The following is a 26,837-nucleotide window of genomic DNA, read 5'->3' as shown; positions in this document are numbered from 1 at the left end:
GTTACAGTTAGAACACAAATTCACACAAAGACACTCACAAAAAAATGCATATGTGGCAATCGGGGATCATTTTTACTGAAATGAAAAATTACTTCATTATAATCAGATAATTTAAAAGTCTATATCATATAAAGTGACTCGCTCTCTCTCTCTCTCTCTCTCTCTCATGACATTATTGTTCCCAGGCCAGCTGAGAGATACAATCTCTCCAGTGTGTCCTGGGTCTGCCCTGGTGCTTCCTCTCGATAGGACATGCCCTGAACACCTAACTCAGAGATACTTAAACTCCTCCACTTGGGGAAGCAACTTGTCCCCAACCTGGAGTGGGCACTCCAGCCTTGAGAACCATGGCCTCAAAATTGGAGGTGCTAATTCTCATACTCGTCGCTTCACACTCGGCTGCAAACCCCTCCAGTGCAAGCTGGAGGCCACCAGCTGATGAAGCCAAAAGGACCACATCACCCACAAAAAGCATAGATAAGAGTCTAAGGCCACCTGGGTACACCTAGAAATTTTGAAAAAGTTAAGTCAGCAGCGCCCCAACTACATTATACACTGTGAATAGAGCACAGCTTTCCCCTCCAGAGTCACCTGATGTTAGGCTGCACCGATTCCTCGAGAAACTCAAATGATTCCATTATAAAAAAAAATCCTTGATCCAAATTTACAAATCCAAAGCAGCAGCGCTTGTTCCTGTAACCACCATTAAAACCTTTACTGGGAAACAGCTGGAGGAGCCCTTCATCAACTACCTGATCAGAAAGTGTAAACGTGAAGAAAAGAGAAGTTTGTAGCTGCTCCATCATGTTTGTTTCACACAGCAAAAAATCTGCAGTCATGCTACGGAAGTTAAAATATGTAGATTAACTGTTAATAAGACAAAAGTATTTCTTATCTGATTACTTGATTTATCAAGCCCTACGTGCTGGTTTCCGAGAATCACTTCGAGGCAGAATTACAGCAGCAAGAGTGAAAAGGAAGGTTTACAAGATGGTAGGGAGACCTGCTGTCATGCATGGTTTGGAGATGGTGGCACTGACAAAAACAAAAAACAGAAGGTGGCAGAGTTGAAGCTATTCAGATTTTCACTGGGAGTGACCAGAAGGGACAGGATTAGAAATGTGTAGAATAGAGGGACAGCTCAGGTCAAGCACTTTGCAAAGTTAGAGAGGTAAGGCTGAGATAATGTGGACATGTGCAGAGGGGCGATACTGGCTATATTGGACAAAGGATGCAGAATATGGAGTTGCCTGGTAGGAGGAAAACAGGAAGACCACAGAGAAGATTCATGGATGTAGTGTAAGAGGATATGCAGAGGTTTGGTGTGACAGAGGAGGATGCTAGGGATAGGGTGAGATGGAGGCAGATGGTAATATTGTGTATACTATTGTAATTACTATTGTAATTACCAATTAAACTAAACTATAACAAGTGACCCTTTGTTTTGAATGCAATGCATTAATCCCAAAAGTAACAACTTACTCCATCTGTTAGATTACTTTAATGAAAGAGGCAGTGCACTGAAAGGAAGTGATGTGAGTTTGACTGCCCCCTTGTGTACTCTTGAGTAATTTAGTGCCAACAAACTAGTTTGACTGACGTAAAAAAAAAATAAAAAAAAATCAGTGAAGAATATGTGCACAGTTTCCACAAATATAAATCATAACGTATGTTCTCACATATTAATGTATATATACAATACATACAGTGTACACTGTGCACAGGTAGCCTACACTCATGATCAGCCGAAAGCCCTCTGAAACTCACAGTCCCCTTCGTGCACAAACCTCCATCCTCTCAACCTGGCGGGTCTGTTTACTCAAACTGACCCTCATTCATGCGGTTGTTTGGGAACGTAAAGCCGGGGAGGAATGTTACAAGCAGATGCCAAAGCAAGGGAACCAAAGGATAATAGTTTCTTATAAGCAAACTCGTTATCAATGAATTTACACGTCTATATTTATTTAAAAATGCATATATAAAAAAAGATAAAAGTAATACATTTCCTCATAAGGTTGCTGTTTCCATATTACGCATAATGTGTCATGAAATACGTAGACATTTGACTCGAGTCCGCGGCTATTAGCTCTTTACATCAACTTTTAAGCGCTGTCCAGCCTCTATTCCTCTGTAATGAGTCCGTGGGAAGACAAACAAGCGAGACCAAAGTCCGCCTGGTTACAGCTAGAAAATCAACGAGGTGAATGTCCGCAGCCTGCAGAGCGCATTAACGCGCAGAACCACATTCAGTGCAATGAGAGGTGAACAGGACAGGTTTGTGTTACGACGTTATTCATTTTAATATCATCGCAGTATTACTGGCTGTTGTAGGAATGAATGGAAGTGACAGCCAAAGGGAGAAAATGGATGGTTTGGAGGTTGAAGATGAAATATGACTTTATGACGACTACCAAAGGGTGAGTAGAGATCGTTTCTCACGTTGTCATGCTTTTTATCCGAAAATAAAATCAGCTGAACTCCTTTTAAATATGCGTTGTTATAACTTGTCTATATGCCTTTTTTTAAAGCAGCACCTTTCATGACCCGGTTTTAATTTTGCTACGTTAGGCTGTTACAGCTAACGTTAATACGTTAAACACAGGATACAATGAGCCTATCAGTCCTGTGAGGTCTTATTACATTTGAATAAATATCAACTTTACTCTTTGTTTTAGCATTTAGCTAATATATAGGTGTAAATAGGTGTAATATTATACCGTGTATTGATGGACTCATAATTAGCTAAGATTCATTCAAAAAGGATACTCATTTGAAAAAAAGAGTATCCTGTCAGAGAATCGGCATCAGTACAACTTAATAAGAAAACTACAATAGGAAAATATGTCTCAACTTTAAGCACAAATTAAATACAACCCTATAAGAGCACAAAAACAACTGGACAATGCATCTAACTAGGTACCTAGTTTGCACCTATTTGCAACAATGAAATAAACGTGTAGTCAGGACGTCCTGACTACACGTTTATTTCATTGTTAGAGAGATCATCTGTAAATGGGAATTAGTTAATCGGGAAGTAATCAAATCATTTTACTTGTTCTTCTCACTGCACTGACCCCACACCTGTAGTCCCGGTGAGAAATTCTGCAAAAGATAAAATAAAATAAAATAAAAGCACATTTTTCAAGTAAAAGGTTATCCTTCTGGCTTTTCAAGTCCTACATACTGTATTTTGGGAACCATTTAAATGGGTCAATAGTTGTATTTAAAATGCAAACTCTCTCTCTCTCTCTCTCTCTCTCTCTCTCTCTCTCTCTCTATATATATATATATATATATATATATATATATATATATATATATATATATGTAAGCATCTTAAATTATTAAGCTGAAAAATGGTGACGATTGATTTTTGTTTTAGATATAGTCATTATTATCACTGTGACTGTATGATTCATGTCTGTCACTTCTTGTGCACAGTGTGGGGCGATGGAAGGAGAGATGTGCTTCAGCAGTAAGGTGCCTTTCATCGCATCATCTACTGAAGCCCCTGGTTGCCAGCCTCAGCCTGCTGGTTGTGGTGATATATGGTCTGGCTGACAAACTCAGAAACTTTGTGGCTGCTATTTTTATCTCTCAGTACCACTTTCCATATGCTGTGGCCCTCAGCTTTGCTCAGGTTGGTCTCAGCAACTTTTGGATCATTTATTTTGGAAAGATCTACACTTTGATTAGAGTGGATACATAAAAAATACCATTTTACAAATTATTGTAGAAAGTGGGTTAAAAAGGTCACACAAGGTCACTCCAGTGCTTTTTGGTTTACATAAAGCACTGAGACTTAACCAGAGGGTATTTGCTTTTGCTGGAGTGCATTTGTAGTATCTTTGCCAACATCAAGTTATATATTCTGATAATGACGTTCTGTATTGTAAAAAAAAAAAAAAATTAGTTAGCAATAACTAGTTCTTTGTTTAGCACCGCTAAAAACGGAATGGTCTTTCAATGTGTAAGTGAATTGTTGTTAATCATTAGTACCACAAGCTGCTGGTCATTCAAACTCTGTCAGTAATTGCTGTGTGTGTTAGGTTAAAGGTGAAAGTAGAGGCAGTGGGGGTGTGACAGAAGAGCTTTATTGCTGATAAACACATGTGCAGCATTGATGTTTAACCAAATGGCCGCCCAAAGAACTCAGCTGCAGATGTAACCCTGTCCAAAGGTGGAATGAGAACAGACCTTTGGACGTCCAGCTTTGACCTCAACTGCAGATATATAGGGAGGTGCTGTAGTGACTAAATGATACTATAGTCCACAAGCTAGTATTGGATTTAACAACTTGGCACGTTGTTTATAATGACAATAAGTCACAGGGGTGGGTGGGTTTATTCCATACTTCTTATGTACAATCCGGATTTTAATACTTAATAGTTCCTAATAGTATTTTCCGTATGAGGTGCTTCAGAAAAATAGGAAAATTTTTAGGTATGTGGCAGCATATTTATCAAAATCACACATGCAGAAATCAATGTGTGTCAGTGGAATTCAACCGTACACTCACTTGCCACTTCATTAGTTACACCATGCTAGTGCCAGGTTGGGTACACTGTAGTCATAAAAGGAAACTGTCTGTAACAACACTCAGGCAGACTGTGGTGCTCAGTTGGTGCTAAGGGGCCGAAGAAAATATCCCCCACACCATCACACCACCATCAGCAGCCTAAACTATTGATAAATGATCGGTTCAGATGAATAATTTGTATTCAGCTTTTTGTTTATTTGGCCTTTTGCTTAAAAATAGATATTTTTAAAAGTAGATGTAAACTCTGCTCCCTTTTATCAGGACTCCCTTTTATCAGGACTTATGACCAAAAAATGTAGACGTGGCAGGTAAATCTCTGATGAAGAGAAAGATTAGTCCAAGCTGTAAAAATAACAAAAATCCAGCAGGAGGGGATCACCAGGGAAGACTCAGGAACGAGGGGGAGTACAGACAACCGCAACCACTGAGGGAGAATCGATGAAGTGTACAAACCAGGGACAGAAGGGTAACAAAAGGGCGGTGAATTCAGATGTTAACGAGGCTGGGAAAGAGAACAGTGGGGGGGGTGAAGTAAAAACAGTGAATGTCACAAGAGGAAGTAATTAAACAGAAAACAAATAAAACAAGAAGTAAACGTAAGTAGGGGCCGAGAGTAAACTCAGTGATGCGTGAAAACATTCTGCAAAACCAGAACTAAGGACTACAATAAAAACCCAGTAATGAACATTCAAAATGACACTTTGAGAGATAATCTTGACCTGTTGCTGTTTCCGTTATCTACATGTATGTCAGGAACTCAAAATCAGGTTTTATGAGGTGTGTTGACTTCCTGAGAAATTTCAGTTAAATGTTACTACCATTCACACGTTCTACAGTGTGTACTGCCATGCCTTAGCAGCATGAGTTGTAGTGACTATTATGGTTTGTCATTAAAAATGAGAAATACTTTCTCTTGTTTTCAAAGTTCAATACTTTTTTTTAAAAGTTATTTTTTATACTCTGTCTTTTCTTTTCAGGTTCTGGTGTCTCTCCTATTCCTAAATCTCCTGCATGTCTTGGATCTGGTGCGTCTGAGAAGTTATTCCAGGTCCCTGGGCGAGAGGCTGCTGCCGCCTGCTATCTGTAGCAGCATTCAAACTGTGCTGACCATGTGGGCAAAAGCCAGCAGTTCATCTCCCAGCTTCTTCCTCCTCATGGTGCCTCTGCTGCCCCTGATAACTGCTGGCTTTAGTTTCGCATTGAAGCTGGCATCCCCACCAGCAATCCACATCACCGCTCTGATTTCCATCATTAGTGTGACCTCTGTGATCATCACAGGTAAACCTTCAGATATCAGATGAAAGGTGAAATTGAGGGTTTAACATCTCAGAGCAAATTAACCTCTAATCAGCTTCCTCTCTCTATCTACAGCATCTAAGGATCTCTTAAGTATTGTGCCTCTGGAGTATATATACGGACCTCTGTCTTTAATCCTGCACAGTCTGTCTCTGACCGGGCTAGCTAAAGTGTCTGAGACCGAACACCGTCACCCTCCAGGTTCTCAAGCCTCTGTTTTTGACATGTACTACACCCAGCTGGTGAACCAGAGCTGGGTGTTGGGCATCCTGTGGTTGCTGCACCCGGAGAGTCCCTGGTACGTGTTGAGTCAGGGCAACTGGTGCAGCCTGCTCTTCCATGGATACCTGTTCGCTATTCTTCTGCTGGGAATGGTGCTGAGCTTTGTGGTCAGTATACTGGCTCTCTGTGTCTCACCCCTCACTGCGGCACTGCTCTACTCAGTGAGGTACATAGTAGAGGCTTTTTTTCAGCTTCTGTAAAGAACCTAAAGATTTAATAGGTTGTTTTGTACTGCACCAATGCACTGAGTCTGACCAAAGTGTTATTTCTGTAGATAATAGCTTCATTGTGTTCCTATTTCCCTTATCAATCGATAAGCGCTTTGAGTGCTCATACTGAGTAGAAAAGCGCTATATAAGAGCTAGTCCATTTACCATTTACCATATTCCCTCAGATTACAAAGTTATAAAAGATAAAATACAGAATATGATGACACACTAAAGATACACAGTTGGCAATTGGGTGTGTCCAAATATCTAATTAGTAATGATGTGTTTTTTTCCTATTCTTTTAATACCAGTTATTAACAGATAATACATATACCCTAGATAATTGCCTCTTTCAGCAGAGTGAGCAACAGGAGTGTTTTTGCACTCTGTGCAAGGCTGTGGCTTAATGGGATGAAGCAGTTTCCAAGCCAGGTATTTATTAATGAAACAGTTTAGCATCATGGGTTAAATATTACAATTTTTCTTTCAGACCTTAAGCTGAAATATTAGGCAACTATATATAAGCACACGAAACACTGTAAATATGAGTTGGATCAATTTTATGACTTCAATTTTTGGTAGAGTTCCTATCAGCAGAGGAACGTTCCTGGAAGTTGTCCTCATATGACCCTGCCAGCTCTTGCAGATGAAAAGGGATGAAGACAGGGTGTTGGCACAAACTGCTAAATTATTTCATGACATGTTAATTATTTAAATGTGCATACTTAACTGAATTAATACTTAACCAGAGACTGATACAAGCTGCCCTTGAATGAATCTGACTGTAAAGAGGCCAGATGAGAAGGGGTTTGCATGTGGAAAGAGCTGAATGCTCACTCAGTTGGTGCTTTTTTGTTTTTAGTATTTCAAGTTGTTATTAGAAGCTAATTGTTATTAGAAGAAAATGTTGCTATGTATTAATTTATAACAAACTTTGAAAAATGTGAATAATGCTGACAATCTCTACAAACTTAATAAAATGCAAGAGAAGTGGTGCCGAGCACAACAAACCCTGGCCCCCCAGAGGATGTTTTAGCTTAATGTTGTCCATCTTACAAACACGTCACTCTCCAAACACCGAATTATCAAGATAATACACAGGTCGAATTGTCCATGCTCATAATTTTCCAAGGTTTACAAGTGGGGCAATAATAGGGGAATTGAACCAACTGCTTGATAGAGAAAAGTTGTGTCATATTCGCATATCCGGGTCATATCCCAGTCAAATGATACATGAACACGGACAATAGTGATATACATCTTACTGCAACAAATGAGGATGTGTCTTTTTTCAGCTGAGACAGGGCCAGAAATATGTGTTACACTGAGTTTCCCCACATTAAATTCATATATTCAAATCCAGAATTTTTATCAGATTCAGATGATGTTCGGTTTGGTACTAGTTCTTGGCCCTCCACAGCTGTGTACCGAATATCAGAAGAATCCGATTTTGAGGGAGATGTGGTTTTTTTTTTTTTTAATTTTGCCATATGTTAAATGTAGAGTTTTTTTTTTTAACTTTACCCAAATAATGGCAATAATGTAATCAGGTGATCTAGAAATCACTGGCCATCTTTTGTGTCAATTTGGCATGAATTGGACTGGTAGGTTTACTGTAATACTGTTAACAAACATACCAAAAACAATACTCCATTATAAGACTGAAAATGGCTTTATTTAGAAAAAAAAAAATTTATTCTTTATAGAATCACATTTTACAGCTAATAAAAACACCATCAGTGCACACACGAATTACACAAAGCAGCATGTATTAAAAATCTGCAGTTAACCTGATGAAATTGGCAGTTTGCTGCAAAAATCTCACTTTTAGTTAACACTGATTTCACACACACGTGGAGTTAATGGAGCCTTGCTTCTTACCGTTATGGTTGTAGGGATTAATGTGCCTTCTCAAACTTTCTCCAACCAATACTAAAAGGATTCACAGCAAAACAGACGTGAAAATGTGTAAATGTGAATACAATACCCTGTGTTTCAATAAATTCCTTTTGTGCACACCTATGCCCTTCCTTTCCTGAATTTGCTCTTGGTTACAAGATGTTTTCAGAGTGTCCTAAAGCCCCAAAGAATACTTTTTTTTTTTAACAATATACACAGTATCTGTTTTTCAAAACAATAAACCTTCATAGTATATAGGGGCTCTATATATAGGGGAATGCAGGCACTGTAGATGCTGGTCTTTGCCATGTGTTAGTTCTCACCTCTCATTGAGTCTAATTACACATATACTGTGAGTCTACTTCCTGCCCTTTATGCAGAGTCAGAGTTTGGTGGTAGATGAATGCCCAAGCTCTGCAGCAGGTTAGAAGCCGGTCCAGCCAGCCCAGCCTGGCAGCTGAGGGACTCCAACAAGTTTGTGACCAAATTGACATCCACATCTAAAGGCTGGATCTCCTCCTCATTCTCCTCCAGCTCTTCCTCCCTTGGGAGTCTGCCTCTGGCAGAGGGATGAGAGGAGCTGCTGCTCGAGCCTGCCTTGTTGTAATTCTGCAGATAAGACAAACATAGTTTCAGGGTGACACACACATGGCCCGTGCATATTTTTTTAATTCTTGAGATCCGTGCAAAGGAAGGCACGTGAAGAATGTCGATCACAATCAGAATTTACCGTTTGTTTGAAGCTTTGTCCTACATTAGTCTTCATCAACTCCTCGTCCATTTGGTCCATGTATCTTTTAAGACTGTCCAGAGTTTCTGTCTCTTTCATCTCTGCTTGACCACAGAAGCCATCTTCTCTCTCTTCCTCCTCCTCCTCATCAGAATCATCTAGATCATCTGAATCTAGCTCTTCTTTTTTGCCTCCTAGAAAAATAAAAGATTTGTTAAAGAAAAAAAAAAGTGGAAAGTTTACGCCACATATTTCACTGTTGGACAAACTTCATACCCAGTAGTCTGTCCAGTGCATTGGCCATGGAGTTGGGATCAATACTAAAAGGCTGGGTTGTACTGCTCCTGGAATACAAAGGAAGAAAAGAGTATAAATGCACCAATTACTTGCAGCTCAGGGACACTATTAAGGGAAAATAATGCTCACATTACATCATATGCATATTAAAATCTGAATTTATACCTTGCTTAGAATTACTGTACTCCAGTGTGTGCGTGTTTTTTTTGTTCATTATCTTTCAGTAAATTATTTCATTTACTATGATCTTGGCTAAATATCATCAAAAAAAAAAAAAAAATCAATCAGATTACAAAATTATTTAACCTCACCAGGGCAGTTCTGCGCCTTCATGTGATGACATGGCCTTGAGGAAGTTCTTCATCCCTTGACTGATAGCTACCAGGCTGTAACCAGCTTCCTCTTCCTCTGTGCTGTCCTCTGTCTCCTTTCCCCTCTCCTCTGCATGCTGTTTCTGTTCGGTGGAACTGGAGTTTTGGCCGCCAACATCCGCTCTATCCCCGCTTCTCTCCTGCAACAGCCGCTCCAAATCCTGGGCTGTGATATCCAGCCAGCTGTCACCTGGAGATTGACACAGAGAAAAACTAATTATGGGGAACGGCTGTAAGAGAGAAGGGAAGAGAATGAGGGAAGCATACCAACAGGACAGACACTGAAAGAAACTGGCACAAGGCGAAGAATCTCAGGTGGCTGAGAGAGACAAAGGGAATGTTCTTTCTCACAAAGTTGTATAAAATTTACAATGCTCACTGAGTAACAGACACATCTTCAACAGGCAGACAGGTGTTGTATCCCTAGCTAGGAAAATTACACTTAACTGTGGGGTTATGTAAGGATCCTAATCTTCCTTTGAAAGGTCAAATCTAAGCTTTTTACAATGTGTATGCAAAAATTTATCATGCTACAGTGACTGGTTTGTATGTTTTATGTTCTGGCCAATTTCTAGCCAGGTTTTTCACTCACTGTCCTCTTGGGGGAGCTGTGACTCATTTTTCTTCATCTCCTCCAAGCTGAATGGTTCGCAGATGCGCAGTAGCTGGAGAATCTCCTCGCCTGGGGACAAAGCACTGAGACAAAACACACAAAAAAAAAAAGGTTCATTCAAACAGATATCTAAGATGACACTGGCAAATGTATTTACAGTGTGTATGCACAGCCAAAATCTTTACCTTGATTTTGAGGCAACTGACTGTTTGAAGAAGTTTTCTGCAGTTCTTATAAGTTCTCTGCAACGGGCTGAACCTTCCAGTTCTCCCTTCAAGAGAAAATCACTTTAAAAAAAAAAAAAAAGTGCTCCAATAGATAAATTCTGAGTATATTGCATCTTAAACCATGTGCATGTATTAAAAGAGTGTTACATACACGGAAGTAGCCATTCCTTTTCAAACTCTCCATAAAGCCTTTCCACTGTGGGTTACAACTGACTGGAGCATTAGGCTCTGACGAAGGCAGTCTGCACCTAGAGCACAGTATCTCAAAGCCATGGGCCTGGGAGTGCAGCACAAGCACATGATTATGACTTTCATATAATAAAAACAAACGTTATCTGCAATAAAAGTATAAAGTATGACGAGCAAAGAGATAATAAATCACCAGTTTCATGCCAAGCTCATGAGCCTTGTACTCAGGATGAGAACAAGGTGGTAAGGTGAAACCACTCCTCCGATCTGGGGTGAATTGTTGCTGCTGCAGCTGGGCATACAGGCAACGAGTGAACGTCACCTGGAATTATTTATTCAGGGTTTATGGAAACAGACAAAAATAAATAAATAAAAAAAAAATCAGTAATTACAGTCCTATACATAAAATAAACATTTCTAAAAGAACACAGAAGTTATATTTTTGATCAAGGATATTACCTTTTGAAAAGCTCAACCTTAGCTCTTTGCTTTAACCATTACAATCACAAATATGTGCGCGTGTTTACCAAGGTGAGGACTCTCGTATCAGGAGGAAACGTCTTGAAGGTTCGACACGCCTGCAGATCTACTGGATCCCGCAGGTAGAACGCGGACACTGCAGGCGCGATGAGGTCTGGCCGCTGTGCCAACACAGTGGCAATACCCGCAGGTATGAAGCAGTGGGCACTGTGGAGGCCAGATTTAATCTTCCCTGGATACCTGAGAGAAAAGGTTAAAATAGTGTATTCCTCATGTTTCTGTAAGAAGTACCCAACACTGATTCTGCACCTTATACTCTGACATTTTAAAGCGCCAATATCACCACAAGCGACTCATATACCTAGTGCTATTAAGCGTTTTCCACTTGTCTGTGCAGAAGCTCTGTCAGTGGCATTTATCATGATGTCGCTTTTGAATACTGAAACCAGATTGTATGCGGAATGCCTCTTACCCCTCTAGTCTGTTCTTCAGTGCTGAACAAATCTTGGGGCTTGCCCGACAGAGTTCTGGGTGAGTGTAAAGCAGCTCCAGAGCTTGTGCCACACTGGGTACCACATCTTTTGAAAAGCCCACTGAAGTGGATTTAGAAGGGCAGGGCAGGATATGCAGCTCTCCCCTGTATAGGAAGACCTGAGACAGAAAAGGAGTGCAGCAATGAAGGCCTACACTTAAAACAAAATAGAGCACTGTGTCAAGAGACAGAATCTTAAAAGGGCTGTGAAGGTAGGTTTTGGATGTTTTCTGCAAAGTGTACTCATTCCAGGCAGCCACTGGTTTGTTCCACTAAAGTATTAACTTAAATGAATCAAAGCCTAATTGAAACCAAACAAAATTAAGTCATATTAAGTCATCATTTGTAATTACATCCAATCGTGTATTTTGGTCAAATTTAATAATCAATTTGTTGTAGTCAAGCTTAATTTTTTATGGATTAAATGATGAAACCAAAGGCTGCCTGGAGGTCCCACCCTCCATCGGTATCAGTGTATTGTTTGGGCTGACACATACAGTGCCTCCAGTACTCTAACCTCTGCCATCTTTTGGAAAACTCACCCTGTTTTCACTTGTGTCTGGATTCAGCCACTTAGGAAGGTAGTCTGCTGCTTCAATCAGAAGAAACTCCCCATCGTTGTCCTCAACTCTGCACGCACAAACAATACATTTTGGAAGCAGACACACATACGACTGATAAGCATTTACTTTGTGCAAACTCTGCTCAGAGTTGAAATATATTTTAAAGAAATATAAACAGGACTGCTCTTACCTGGCTGTGAGCTCAGGGAAAGCCTCTGTAATTTGCTGCAGAAGATAAACAATAAACCACTCGTCCTCAACGTTGTCTCCAAACTGAGTGCTACCTCCAATGTGAGCAGGAACACCTGCTGTGAATAAGATGTATACACACACCAGCCTTTAGTGTGTCTACCAAGTGCTCAAAAGACAAACAGCATGCATATCTAAGCTGCTCATGTCTGTGGTGCTGACCAGGTTTTACCTTTCTCAGGGTGATACTTGAGGTTGAATGGCTGATGCTGCCAGATGTACTGTATCAGGAGCGGGGCAAACTTCGCCAAAATCTCCTCTACCAGATGTGTAAGACGTTCCTCAGTCTGCTGTGAAGAAGTGTTGCCTGGCTGGATCAAGAAGAGCTTATACTGGACCATGTCTTCCTGAATCACTCTCCTCTGAAGGGCCTCCATTGTAGCAGTTTTTAAAGATCTGATAAAAAACAAACAAATAAAAAACTAAAACAAAACATGAGTATAAAGCAATGTACAAACACATAAAAAGTCGACACTGTTTGCTTTTATATTGTGACTTTCAGAAGATAATCCTAGGCTTCGACACAACAGATGAGATAAATGTATTACTGCTGATGGTCACGACAGTCTCCTGAAAGTGTCATTCTGCTTTACCTTGTCTTGCTTTTAAATGGATGATGCTGTGTTAGTATTATTGCGGAGTGTCTCTTTTTATGCTTATTCTTACGTACGTTCCTTTCACGCCATCTGTAACTGTTTAGGTCCTACGATAAAGTTTAGTCGTCTTCGCCAAACAAATAACAGAGTTCCTACCCTATATTTATATATATGTGTGTAGCTGTTTAACCGACTCCAAAAATATTTGACATCGTGATAAATATATATTAAATAATAAGTTTCATTTTACACTAAATTCGATAAATAAACAGTTTGAGTTTAGTTAAAATTAGAAGACAAGCGGATACATTTTATAAACGCAACATGCTGTTGCAATGAATGCTGGGAATTAAAGTTTTCTAGCCAGTGATGTTGTAGAGAAAGTTTGTTGAACTGAAATACATTTCCCATGAGACTTCGGGGCTACGCAACTGCGTATCCATGACAGCCGCGTTATTTTTGTTGTTGGTGGTGGTGGTAATGCTAGTATTAGCGAAGAATATCCTATGAGCTGGCCGTAGCTTGCTCCAGTAACGTTACACAGCCATTAATATATATATATATATATATATACATATGTATATATATTTATATACATATATGTATATAGAGAGAAATGTAGTTAAAAATGAACTTCTGGGGTAAACAACATGTGTATTTAGTGTAGCAAGATTAATTTTATGTGGGAATGTAGAAACTATACAATGCTATCTGTGCCTTTTTTTTGTAATCTGGCCGCCCATGTAACAGCAGCTAGCTTATTTTTGGACATAGCTTAGCGGCAGTGGTTAGAAACAGCGACTGTATCCAGAGTATCTGCGGGCGAATGTTAGAGGAAATGTCAGAGCTCCATCTGAACTGTTCGCTGAGAGTCCTGGAAGCCGAGGCGAGAATGAAAGAACAGGGCTTGAGCATATAAGACGGAGGCAAAGGAGAATGATTTCACGGTACAACCGGAGACCTGTATCGCACAAACTCGAGATGTGAGTAGCTGACATAAATTAATTTGCTTCACAATACGTTTTTTTTTTTTTTCAATGCTGTTATCTTCACTGGATGTTATCTTGACTGCTTGCCCACCACCATCGTAAGAAACAGTAAAAATTGTTATTGGTGTTCATGTATTTGGTGACAGTCCAGCTGGTCCGTCGTCTGGTTTAGAGAGAGATGCAGTATGACCATGGCCATCTATTCAGTTTAGCTGGCCGTTGCATTTTTATTTCCTACTAATAACACTATTATTTAAAAACTATTATTATCATTTATAAATTGTCAAGCCATGAAAGTTACACGTTAAATTAACCGAAAGAGGGACAAAACCACCAAGACGGACATTTATATACATCTAGAGCAATCATGATATAATGTTTTTTTTTGTTTTTTTTTAAAACAGCCTGTAGCTATGGAGCATCATCATCATATCTTCATATCACGTAAATACCTCCAGTTGTTTTCACTGGTGTCAGTTTTCTTCATGATATCTTGTCATGTTAAAGTGCTGTGAGAAAGTATTTAACCCCGTATTTAACTAATGCCAAGCTGAAGCACACTTGGGTTATGCAGCAGGACAGTGATCCATAACACACCAGCAAGTCCACCTTTGACTCGCTCAAAAAAGCCAAATCGAAGGATTTGGAGTGACCTAGTCAAAGACCCAACTTAAATCAGATTGAGATGCTTTGGCATGACCTGGTCATTCATTCATTCTCAAAAACCCTACAGTGTGGCTGAATTAATGTTTGATTGCAGTTCTTGCTGCTAAAGGATGGCACAACCAGTTATTAGGTTTAGGGGGCAATTATATTTTCATATAAGGCCAGGTAGGTTTGGATAGCTGTTTTTTCCTCTAATAAATGAAATAATTTAAAAATTGCATTTTGTATTTATTTGGATTATCTTTGTCCATCCATCCATCCATCCATCCATTCACTTCTGCTTATCAAGTTCAGGGTCATGGTGAGGGGGGGGGGGGGGGGGGGGGGCGAGAGGCAGGGTACACCCTGTACAGGTCGCCAGCCTGTCAGGGCCATTCACACTCACATTCATGCTCTCATTCACACCTATGGGCAATTTAGAGTGGCCAGTTAACCTAATCCCAGTAAGTGCATGTCTTTGGACCGTGGGAGGAAACCCACGCAGACACGGGGAGAACATGCAAACTCCACAGAGAGAGAGAGAGAGGCCCGGGCCAAGGTGGAATTGAACCCAGGCCTTCTACATGTTATTCTAACTGTGAGGCAGCAGTGCTAACCATGCTTAGATTAAAATTTGTTTGATCTGAAGCACATAAGTGTGACAAATATTTAAAAATATGGCATCAGGAAGGGGAAAAATATTTTTTCACAGCACTGTATATCTGCCTTAAGGTCGTCAGTGACTGTAATACAAATGGGAATCTACAACTGGTTCAGTTTGATCCATCATAATCTGGTGCTCTGAGCTTATCGACAGCGGCACAATGCAGAAAACATTTTGCATACGTGAGTCACGTGCAGGGTTATTATAGTTAACGAAAACGAACGAAATAACGAAAACTGAAATTGAAAAAACATTGTCGTTAACTGAAATAAATAAAAACTATAATTAAAAGGAAAAAACGATAACTAATTAAAACTGAATTGTGAGTTTACAAAACTAACTAAAACTAACTGAAATAATCGATAAACTTACTTTCATTTACTTGTTTTTTGGGGGGGTTTTTTAAGCCTTGTGGATTGATATGAAATCATTGTTTCCGCTCTCCGAGTTTAAGCTGGGAGCGCCACAGGACAACTGTGTGAGTGCGCATGTGCGTGCGCTCACCGCGCTGGTCCGCAAAGTAATGGCTGCGGTCTGCCTAGTCCCGTATGGAGGTTCTTTGAGTACAAACACCTGCACACGACCACAAGGTAATTAACACACACAATCCAGCTACACAAGCATAAATGCGGACATGAGGTCGGCAACTTCTGTAGGTTGTGTACAGAGGCCGCAAAGACCCTGCAGGTTTAATTAGCGAGCATCTAACCAAGCTAGCTCCAAAACAGAAGCAGCTTCAGGTGGTGAGAACATCAGGATGCAGCTGGATTTGAGCTTTGACTCCTTCAAAGAGTTTGTTTTTGTTTAACACCACATGTAGGCGTTATTAATCTGCTGCACTGATGCTGAAGTTTATTGTGGAGTTTATTGTAGAATTTATTGAGTTTGGGAGTTCATGTTTTTCTTTGTTTCTCCCTGGTTATGCTCATGTGTGTCCTTAATATTACACACATTTAGCATGTCTTGTGAACAGTTGGTTGTTGACTATATTTCTTTAAACTGTATCTTTTGTCAAGTTTTCATTACACAATAGTCACTTTTGCGCCTTGAATCTTGCACCTGATTAGGTATGAAAATACTAAAACTAATACTGAAACTAACTGAAACTAACTAAAACTAAGCATGAAACCAAAAATAAAAACTAATAAAAACGAGCAAAACCACTCTGAAAACTAATTAAAACTAACTGAATTAGAGAAAAAAAAGTAAAAACTAACTAAAACTAAACTATAATGTAAAATCCAAAACTATTATAACCCTGGTCACGTGCATGCCTTTTTCTGTTTTATTTCAACAGAGTGTTCAGACTCAAACTTTATAAAAGCAGTTGACATCTTATTAATGTTCTTCCCTAGTCATCTCAAAATGCAATTATGGTAAATGGACTAGTTCTTATATAGCGCTGTTCTACTCTGTTTGAGCACTCAAAAACTTACATTTACCCCATTCACTTTGATTAAGTAAGCAAAGTGCTTTTATTATCTAACATTCACACTCCAACCCTTGCATCAGAGAGAAACTTGGGGTTAAGTATCTTGCCCAAGGATACATTGGCATGCAGCCTGGAGTAGCCAGGAATCGAACCGCTGCCCTTCTGATCAGTAGGGGACCCGCTCCACCTCCTGAGCTACAGCCACCCTCAATTACACACTCATTTTGCTGATTACTTTAAAATCATTAAATTAATGCTCTGAATCTGTCTTATTTGTAGTCGTGGGTTGTCTCGAAGCAGCCTTGACCACCATCCTCTCCCAGAAGAAGCAAACGATAACCAAACGCCTCGGTGCTACCTCCATGACCTGCAGGAAGCTGCCTCCGCACACAACAGGTAACCGAGTCCTGGTCATCCTTCAGAAGGACTCACAGGCCTGGGTTGTTACAGAGATGTTATAAGAGAGATACCCACAGAATCCTGAATTGAAACCTATGGGAGAACATAGATGGTGGTACAAGATTAACTCGCAGGGGTGTGAAGCTTTTTTAAAAACTTCTTGTAGGATAAAAGCAGTGAACTTTTCAAGCATTTTATTTTTAATCAGGAGACCATTGAGGTTAAAGTGAAATGAGATAATGCTTTAAAAATACTGCTCAAATAAGTGCTCTGAGCATGTTGCAAAATGACTGCGGAGTAGCAAGGCAGGCTTCTTGGTTGTTATGTAAGGAGACAAACCTAAGCAAGTACAGCCAGGCTGAAGTAAAACAACTTGCAACTAGTGCACACACATGCACACACAGACATTCTCATGCCTGTGTATTTTGTAATGTTACACCATCTTGAGCAGACAACTGATTCTCAGGGCTCTTGCTATGTGACACCCAGAAGCAGTAGATTAATTCATATCACATTGCCTCCATCAGATGTGCAGTTAAAAGAATAAAAAATGAGGCAGCCTGTTAGAATATTCAATTGCCTTGACATTTGCCCTTCATTTTCTGCCTTGATAATATCAGCAGCTGCCACCAGTTCAATTCCCTCAGCAGCGTAACAGAGGCACGGTTTACTTTTCAAACGGATGCTGGTTTTTCAAATTCTCCTGTAAAAGACAAATAGATGAAAAGAGAAACTGTGTGTTGAGACGGAAGAATGAGTGCTGGAAAGACAAAATATGCATTTCGTATAGGGGATGTAGTTCTTCTCATTGTTTTTACAGCCAAGCCAATATGACTGTTTTGTCTTTGTGTTTAGCTCAGAGACATCTGCTGCCTCGGGCCACTCTCAGTGTCCCACTGTCATCTCAGTAGACCCCAACCAGTCCTGGTCAGGTATTCACAGCTCCACAGGTACTGGGATCTCCACCGAGAGGAGTTCTGTTTTCTCCTGGGGCTACGATGTAAGTCTGCTCATGAGAAACCCATTTAAATGTGAGCTGTTGATGCCAGCTGGACTCTGTGTGTAAAACTGTAGAAGTGCACACTCACGCACTGGACATGTTTTTTTTTTTTTTCCCCCTCTGGCATTTTTTTGTTTCCGTTCTTTTTGTTGTTGTATTACAAAGACGAGAAGACTCCACAAACACACTGCCAGAGTCCTATGTCAAATTTTGACTTACTCGCTAACATTTGTTACCTTTCCACGAATTTGTGGAAACATTTAGAAGAACACAGAACCAGTATTTATGTAATGTAACAGATGACTTGTTTGTACACGCAAAGCCTGATTCTGTTTGCTGTTGGTTTGTGATTATGTTGTGCTTTCTAGATGCTGCTGTTCCTCCAAAACTTTTCTAGGACTCAATGATTTATTTAGTTCATTGTCCTCAAGTTGCTTCTGAGAAAGAAAAACTCAGTTATGTAATTTGACTTTCTCTTAAACATACGTCTTTCTCTATCTTGCTCTTTATTTATTTATTTTTGTTATCACATGGATCTGACCACAAACACTTGAATGTATCTCAAGAGACTATAGGAGCTAATTATCATGCACATTGACACTTGCTGTTAGATTTTTTTTTTTTTTAAAAAGGGAATAGTGATGTGTTGCCAGTAAGTAAAAAGCAAAAGCTTTCAGTCATGAAGTATAACTCTCTTTCCCGTGTTCCTGTTTCCGTCCCGTAGGAGTTTGACAAGGCAGCATCACGGCAGGTGCAGAAGATGTTTGAGGAGATCGACAAAGAGATGTACGAGGGAAGGGGCAGCGGGGGAGGGATACTCCAGGGGCTGCAAGATGAATGTCAGCAGTGGGCCACACGTTTCCCTCATCTTCGGTATCTAATCCACCATCTCCTATCAGCAGCCAGCCCTTTTTAAATCCTAAACGAAATGGGGCAGCAGTGGGATCAAAGGCTAATGCTGATTGTGGAGAGAAACCTGTAACAGCATTTCAGTCTTGCAGAGAAACGCAGTTGTTTAACATATTCTGTGTGTGTGTGTGTGTGTGTGTGTGTGTGTGTGTGTGTGTGTGTGTGTGTGTGTGTCTCTGTCTCTCTCTCAGTATCCTGGGGACTCAGCTGCTGTGTCCCAGTGATGAGGGCTTCCAGTGGTATACTACCTCAGGGGAAGGCAGCTCTTCTGGCAGGCCGCCAGCAGGCAAAGAAAGCAATGTGAAGCCCCGGGAGAAAGATAAGGGAGGCAAAGAGTAAGTCTCAAGTCTGTACTGACTCACCACTTGACTGACTGATGGAAGATACATAAAGTTAAAGATCACCTCTTACAACTGTCTTAAATATATTATGATATCTCTGGGAGTGGTATCTCACCATCTGGTCTACTTTAAGTTTAGATTGTATTGTAGGCTGCTATGTTTGTTTAGTAATCATGTAATGATATCACCAGATAACATTTATAGATGTTGTTCCATAAGCAAATATTGATTAATATGTTCTCACTTTTATCATTCTTGGCTGAAGATTTCAGGAATGTCACATGTCATTAGAACAGCCTGACACTGCTGGTTCAAATAGAGAAAAATGAAGAATAAAGGATGAAACAGCAGGGGCAAGAATTATCAGCCACTGCTGTCAGTAAACTCTGTTAACACTAACTAAATGTGAAACAATTTACAGTGGTTATGTATGTTCAAAAGCCCAAAAGAGCCATATCTTGCTTTATTATTTAAAGAAAAACTGCTATGTCTCTGTGTGTCTTGAGTGGCTGTTGGCTGGCTGTCCAGATGACTCCTGTTTTTGCATCAATTATAGAGGAGCTCCTGGCTGACTCTCTGGTTTTGTGACCTAGATCCTCTGGCTTTTTAATTATCTAGGCCAAAGTCATGGTGGTTATCATGGTTGTGAGGGGGGGGGGGGGGGGGGGGGGGGGGGGGGGCATTGACTGACACTTTTAATGATAGACTAATAGGAATTAGGCTGTGTTGCTGTCTCACTAGTTTTTCTGTAAATTGAGTTGATATAATAGAGATATGATTAAATTAAACCTGCTTGTACATATTTAAAAGGATTTTTTATTCTGCCTTCCAACCTGATGTTGTCCAATGAACATCAGTATTTATAGAAATGATGGTGTTTGACTATGTGTGCCCTTCTCTTGGTGGGGGTAAGGTTGAACGTGCAGGGCAGGAGAGCGGCTCTGGTCAGGTCCAACTCACCAGACTTGGATGGGCAGCCTGGTACCTCCAGTGGCACCAGTAGCCATGACAAGCAGAGAGTGATTGAAGTAGAGGGTCAGATGGAGGAGTACCTGGCTTTTGATAGCACAGACTTGTAAGTTATTCTCTTTCCAGAGTTGCTATTTAATTAAAATAAAAAATTAAACCCCCACCCCCCCATGCTAGGCATGTGTTTTTCATTTTGGTTAAAATAATTTGAATAAAATCATAAATATTGACTTTCAGCAGGGAGGATGACCAGTGGGAACAGGATTGCTCGGAGTCAGGTCGGAGGCATCACTGTCTGCCCCCAGTCTCACCATACCGGTGTCGCCGTCAAGCCGTTCTCGATCTGCTGTTTGATGATATGTGGTGGCAGCTGGTTGGCTGGATGAAAGAGCTGGTTCAACGCCACTGGGAATGCTACACTTTGCGTAGGCTGAATTTCACTGGTTTGCATGTTGCACGCGTTAGGCTGAACTCTAATTAACAAATGGACATTCTTATGAAAAACAATTTTAAATTTGTGCTTGGCAGATGATGAAAAGATTTCTGGGAACTTGAGCCCCGTGCAGCAAGACTCCCAGAATCCCTTTATGCTGCTCTCCTCACTGCCCACGATGCTGCCCAAACTTGGCCAGAGCCGGGTACCCCCACTCGCTGCTGGCCTGCAGTTCCAGGTCAGTGGTCTGAAGAGCCATGTGAGGCGTGAGGGTGCGTCTAGAGGGGACAGACTGTGGGCCTGATTTCACTTTCATCACTGTCAGGAGGTCAATTCAAAACCAAAAATCTTTTTTTTTCTTTTTTAATAGATGCCACGAACCTATTTGACTATATAATAATAAATGTCATAACAGTATATGTAGCTATAGATTCCCTTTTGTATATAAAAAATGAATCTCACTGACGGCACTTTTAAGGAAAAACTTCTATTTTATGTTTTCTCTTTAATAGTGATCACAATGTATAACCTGAAAAGAAGTGATTCAAATAATACTGGCAAATTTAATCATATAGTGTTAATACCGCACTTGTAGGGACTGTTGTAAGACTCGTCTTACCCAGTTCTAAGACATAAGAGCCATATGTCTGCTCCAGAGTTCACACTTGATTATCACCTGTTTTTCACCCCTGTTTGTTGCTGTTCAGTCTTTCAGTGCTTCCAATTCATTAACCCGCATCACTGTTTTCTTGCCTTCCCTCTTCACTGTCCACTCTTCACCTTGCCAATGTATTTTGTTGATCTTCTTTTATCTCTTTTGCTTATTTTCTAAAAAAAATACGTTTTCTACTGTCTTTTTTTACCCTCATTGTTAATTACCCTTCTTTCCTCCTTTCCTCTGTATCCACTGTTTCTTTCTTTGGACATGTCCTCCCCCCCTCCCTTAAAGAATGCAAAGTCAAGGGGCTCAAAGCACAAGTCCAGACGGAAATCCAAAAAGCAGAAAAGACCTTCCAGTGTATGTAACTCCCTCATTTAGAGCCAAAATGGTGGCGTGCTGTGAGCACGCCGTCCACAGCGGCTCATTATCTTCATCTTTAGATTAAATGTGCTTGTGCCTGTTGATTAACACCAAAGCATCACCGTCTGTTTAGCTTTTTAATTAACTGCAACTTACTTTGAACAGACAGTTTTGACTGTAGTTAGAACCTTCTTTTTTTAGGAGAATGCTGGAATGTATTATTTTGCTATTATTGCCTTTGTTGCATTTTTAGATTTTTAGTGTTATGACTGCTTTCTTTTTGGTGCCATAGCAGATACAGGGTCCTCCTTACCTCACTGCATGATGAATAAAGATTTCTTGGCAATTATACTGTACTGCACATATGGTAATGACTAACCATGTTAGCCTCCTCTTAATGTTATTTGTTTTGTTCCCTCCTACCTCCTCCTATCCTTGACCCCTTAATTGTTTCCATCTTTTACTTTTCACCCCATCTGTCTCATTACTTTCTGTCGCTCATCTCACCCCATACCCCAGGCTGGAAGGGTCCCAGGAGGAGCGGCAGCGACTCAGCACAACCTGAACGACCTCATTGTGATCCACAGCATCCCCCTGCAGCAGAGGAACCTTGGTGCGCTGGATAGAAGCCAGTATGATCACATTTTATTGTCCTAACCTGTGAGCAGTTGCCTCAAAATAGGAAATGAATCCCACATTTTAACACAGTTTTTTTTTTAAATTTCTAACATGTGATTTAAATCTTTAACGGGGAAGAGACAAAGATATCTTGGAATTTTCCATTTACTGGAAAACACATTTTGCAGAACAAGAGGTACTAAGCATCATTCATGCAGTGTTTTTGTCTCTGGTCCTAACACCTTGTTTGGCAGAGTGCTCAGCCAGTTGGCTGGTTAGAAACAGACTATTCATCGAATGTGTTTTGCTCTCTTTCCTTCCCACACAGGGAGCCAGAAGAGCGTGCGTCTCACAGACCAGGATCCAGCGCGGTCCCCTCCAACAAACCTCGCCCTCGCCGACCCCTGGAGCAGAGCTCTTCCTCGCTGTCCCGCTCGGCACAGTCGGCTCGACGCAGGAACCCTCCTCCCCGAACCCTCCTGCCTCTTGTTCCCAATCTGAGTCAGTCTAGCGCAGTGGGATCCATGGATGAGGTCATCCGCGGGACACGTCTGTGAGTTTTAACATCACGAGAAGCCACCCCAATCTCTACTTTGCTTTTTTTTTTTTTCTTTCCTCATTTCCTCCTACACTCTGTGAAGTTGTGCATATGTAGTGAGAGATTGTATTCAGAACAGACTCCATTTCAGCCTGTGCCTGATGGCTCTGTGCTGTAGAAGGTAGGAGGTCATAGAAGTTTTGTAGAACTTGTTGGGAACAGTGGGTGAAAGACACTGTGTGCCATAATCTGATGGTGAATTCAGTAAGCACGTTACATTTTGATTTAAAGTAAAGTCCCATATGTGAGGAAAAATGCTTTTTTTTTCTCTTTGTTGGTTTGGATAAAGTGTAAAGCCTGACGTGTAGACTTTCCCTGGGACCAGACTAAGTGTGCCATGAAAACTGTGTATTTTTCATATTGTATAATGTACAAACTGTCCAGTGACCAACTGATTAACTCAGTCAGTGAGTGCCACGTGTGGGACTAAAGCCATCATTAACCTGTTGTCAGGCGTTGTCAAGCAATGTTTCCACAGTGATATTTTCAGAGGGTAAATTGACCTCCTGGAAATCATGACAGTGGACGGAGTGTCAGATGGAATTAGAGCTCAGAGACTTCTTTCTGATATCAGGCCGGTGTAAAATATTTGTAGCTGCTGTCAACAAACTTGATTTAAGTCTGTGAATTTAGACAAGAACTAGTCCTGCGCATATCAATTTCCATGTGGGAAGAGGTAAATTGTAACCTTTTATAGGGGTGTGGTGAGAAAACTACTTTAAACTCACAACTTTTGTCCTCACCTTTAATGTGGGTTTCACAGTAATCCTTCTGTAATCGCTTTAGAAAAAAGGAAGTATATTTTGGGGCTACTGATGGAGCATAGAACAAAACAAACTGTCTTGAAGTGTGCGTCTTCATCCGCAGACCCACGGCCAGTGACCGACTGACCTCTCCACCATTGCCTCTGAGCAGAAACACACTCCTTCCCCCCATTAGCACTGGGGACCCAGACTCATCTTACTCAGGGCAGCCATCTAGAACTGCACAGGTACAGTAATGTGCCAGTAACCCTAAAGAGACATTTTTACAAATGCAGTAAAATGCTCATAGTCAGCCTTGTGTCCATTTTTATTTTCATCTCTCCAGCGCCAGAAGGGGCCGTCCAGCCGCGCCCACAGTGCTATAAATGACGAAGCTGGCAGGTCAATTCCGAGGGATCGTCACCACCTACTGGATGTTTTCTCTCGCCCCAACACAACTCACACATACAGGGTGAAATGCTGCTTAATCTCCACGGAACACATAATTCACTTCCTGACCCTGTAGAGAAGCTGTCACGTTATTATTCTTTTCCAGACATCAGGTGTAGAGTAGCTCTTTGTCACAATGGCATCAATAATTCCAGATTCTTAGCTGGTATGGATAATGTTATGTGCTGTAGCATTAGTTAGTATAGCAGCGTGTTTGACGCCTGGCTTTGCTTTCAGTCGGACACTCCGTACCGTCGATCCTTCACAGTATTGGACAACATTGGGCAGGGGCGACCAGGCAGGGCCTCTGTGGGCACAGGTCAGAAATTCACCCTGAATATTTGAAATCATTAAATTTCTGCAGGGGTAAATTTGGTTACCAAATGCCACTGTGCTAGATTTCCACTACCTCTTCATCAGCCCCTCTACTCATGTTCAAAAGATGTTCATTTGAAATGATTTAAAAATAGATTTTATTATGAAAAACCTGATACAGTGGTGTACGTATGCAATCCAATCCATACATTTGCCACTACTTTTAGCTCTCTATTCTAAACATATAGAAGTATTTAAGAAGTATTCCTATCATATTTTTGTTATAGCTGAATCAGTGTATGGGTATACTTTAATAAAACAATCAATTTTATTTGCTCTAATAGTTCATAAGCTTGAAGTTCATCCTGGGGTAAAGTGAACTTGTATGAGAATCATTAATATTGTGAGCTGACACTCCTGCTTTCCTCCGCCCGTTTCCTGTTTTGAACATACACTTTAAGATGAATTTCGTAGCACATCAGCTAATAACTTATGCATTAATTTATTCCTTCATTCCACCAGACTCTCTCGGAATCGGTGTGACCGGCATCAGTCTTGGCATTAGCAGCTCGTCTTTCTTGGACTCATTTTCCCACCACCCCTTGGGGCACTCGCCCATCAAAGACGAAGAGGAGCCAGACCCACAAGCCCCTGTCCCAGGTCAGTAGATTAAAGAGGCTGATGAAACTCTTTCAGAGTCGGGCCTCAGATGAACTATAAATGCGGGAGATTGCAGCAGCAAGCAGATTTTAATTTAAGGTTGTTTATTAACTTCAGACTCTTTTTTTTTTTTTTTCTTTTCAATCCTTCCTCTTAGCTCCACCGGTGCCTGCGTCTGTCCCCCCTCGGTCCCACACGCGAGGAGGCATCTCATCCAGAGCCAGCAGACCTGGCTTGTAGTTTGCCTCTAATCTCCAGACTCTTGAGCCACTCATCTTTATACAGTGCAACAAACTGCAACCCTTTGCAGCATCCGTGCCCACTGAACAGTTTTGTTTTACAGAAGTAGCAGATTCTTTTTCATATTTTGCTGCTTTTGTAATATTTTTGTGAAAGCCCTATTTTTGTATTTCACAAACTGGCTTATGAGGCTGCCAAACACAAATAATTTTCAACAGTAACTCCATCTTCATGTACAGTATGAGCTGCATACATGGACCTTTGTACTAAGTACGTATGATGTGAATATGTATATACCTATTTATATGTTAATGTACTGTATATTATCCTCTGGTGTGTTGTTGTACTGGGAAACGGCTATGCAGGGAATAACACATCCACCCGACAGGATTACAGAGGATAAAAAGCACTTTTTTTCCTCTGATGCTACATCAGAGTTTGGTACTGTATCTTTTATAGGGACACAATTTTCAGCCATCCTGTGTATAAAATGAGCATTTATCCATGGCTTCTTTGCATATCATAATGCACGGGAGAAAAAAATAAAACAAGATATGCCACCTTGCTCTCTGTGAAAGCTTATTTAAAATCATAGGAGGGGCTGTGGGTGTAAGGCTGCAACTACACTAAAGGAATACAAGAGGCAGTGATATTATGTGTAAATAGCTTGTCATGTATGTACAAAGTTTTGTAAGGAATGTGACGTTTAATCTAAGCCAAGCCAAGCGGGGGTGCACTAACGGTAACATCAGGGTTGCTGCAAAAAAGGATTGTTTATATGTAATCAGACATGCCACAAAGCTTGAATTTTTTTCAATGCATTTTCTTTGAACCTCTTTTATAAAAAAATAAAATAAAAAGCTATGTACAAATGATGTGCTACACAACTGGATTTATTCAAGTTTTATTAAGACAAGAAAATACAGCATCACATAAAAAGCGAATGTAACTTTATGATGTAGCAGTTAAACGAACAATATTCTTTTAAAGAGTTGTCTTTTTTCCTCTCTTTTTAACCCTCTGAACTTGTTCGTTTTTACTACCCTTTCAGCTTGTTCGTGGCCAAAAATGGCCACTAACAAACAGAGGGCATAATTTTTTACTTTTTTCTTGTTTTTTGGTTTTTTTTTTGCATAACGTTTCTTAACTAACATCAGTTCTTCACGTAAATGTAAAATGTTCATTCCTTTTTATTTATTAACCCTTCAAATGCCAGCTTGTTTGAACAATGCACTTGTTGGCAAATTACCTCAAAACTGAGTACTTCATATATTCGCAGTGCTATGGGATTCTCTTGTATTATCAAAAGTACAGCCTGAGATATGTAACTGATTAATA

General features: G+C 40.4%; 3 protein-coding genes across 10 annotated transcripts; 2 read left to right on the top strand and 1 right to left on the bottom strand.

Annotated features, from left to right (window-relative positions):
- The first annotated feature begins 2,166 nt into the window (after positions 1–2,166).
- On the top strand, positions 2,167–8,005 carry LOC115793673 (uncharacterized). The gene is made up of 4 exons (XM_030748752.1): positions 2,167–2,417; positions 3,442–3,640; positions 5,518–5,818; positions 5,912–8,005. Exons 1-4 carry the CDS (start codon positions 2,338–2,340, stop codon positions 6,316–6,318), a joined length of 987 nt encoding a protein of 328 aa, XP_030604612.1. The 5' UTR covers positions 2,167–2,337; the 3' UTR covers positions 6,319–8,005.
- A 39-nt stretch (positions 8,006–8,044) lies between these two features.
- On the bottom strand, positions 8,045–13,277 carry ecd (ecdysoneless homolog (Drosophila)). 3 transcript variants are annotated; one of them, XM_030748751.1, is made up of 14 exons: positions 13,148–13,277; positions 12,650–12,873; positions 12,419–12,536; positions 12,208–12,295; positions 11,606–11,784; positions 11,181–11,373; positions 10,847–10,975; positions 10,616–10,741; positions 10,423–10,508; positions 10,217–10,320; positions 9,565–9,814; positions 9,233–9,300; positions 8,957–9,150; positions 8,045–8,835 (listed from the first exon to the last, which is right to left on the bottom strand). In XM_030748751.1, exons 2-14 carry the CDS (start codon positions 12,852–12,854, stop codon positions 8,599–8,601), a joined length of 1,977 nt encoding a protein of 658 aa, XP_030604611.1. In that variant the 5' UTR covers positions 12,855–12,873; positions 13,148–13,277; the 3' UTR covers positions 8,045–8,598. The 3 variants fall into 3 exon arrangements, with proteins under 3 accessions (XP_030604611.1, XP_030604610.1, XP_030604609.1); XM_030748750.1 differs by having other exon boundaries at positions 12,650–12,899; positions 13,071–13,186; XM_030748749.1 differs by having other exon boundaries at positions 8,046–8,835; positions 13,071–13,221.
- A 350-nt stretch (positions 13,278–13,627) lies between these two features.
- Positions 13,628–26,350, top strand: fam149b1 (family with sequence similarity 149 member B1). 6 transcript variants are annotated; one of them, XR_004021077.1, is made up of 17 exons: positions 13,631–14,056; positions 17,083–17,199; positions 18,058–18,202; positions 18,927–19,075; positions 19,303–19,446; positions 20,366–20,527; positions 20,659–20,846; positions 20,950–21,092; positions 21,804–21,872; positions 22,395–22,507; positions 22,822–23,046; positions 23,959–24,082; positions 24,181–24,306; positions 24,522–24,603; positions 25,122–25,259; positions 25,417–25,589; positions 25,634–26,349. XR_004021077.1 is itself a non-coding variant. In XM_030747397.1 (16 exons), exons 1-16 carry the CDS (start codon positions 14,010–14,012, stop codon positions 25,497–25,499), a joined length of 2,052 nt encoding a protein of 683 aa, XP_030603257.1. In that variant the 5' UTR covers positions 13,628–14,009; the 3' UTR covers positions 25,500–26,350. The 6 variants fall into 6 exon arrangements, 5 of the variants coding, with proteins under 5 accessions (XP_030603257.1, XP_030603260.1, XP_030603259.1 ...); XM_030747397.1 differs by having other exon boundaries at positions 13,628–14,056; positions 20,662–20,846; positions 25,417–26,350; XM_030747400.1 differs by having other exon boundaries at positions 13,629–14,056; positions 18,927–18,988; positions 25,417–26,350.
- Positions 26,351–26,837: the final 487 nt, after the last annotated feature.

This window comes from Archocentrus centrarchus, chromosome 15 (assembly GCF_007364275.1).
Source record: "Archocentrus centrarchus isolate MPI-CPG fArcCen1 chromosome 15, fArcCen1, whole genome shotgun sequence".
Lineage (NCBI taxonomy): Eukaryota > Metazoa > Chordata > Actinopteri > Cichliformes > Cichlidae > Archocentrus > Archocentrus centrarchus.
This window is presented reverse-complemented; position numbering and strand designations above follow the sequence as displayed.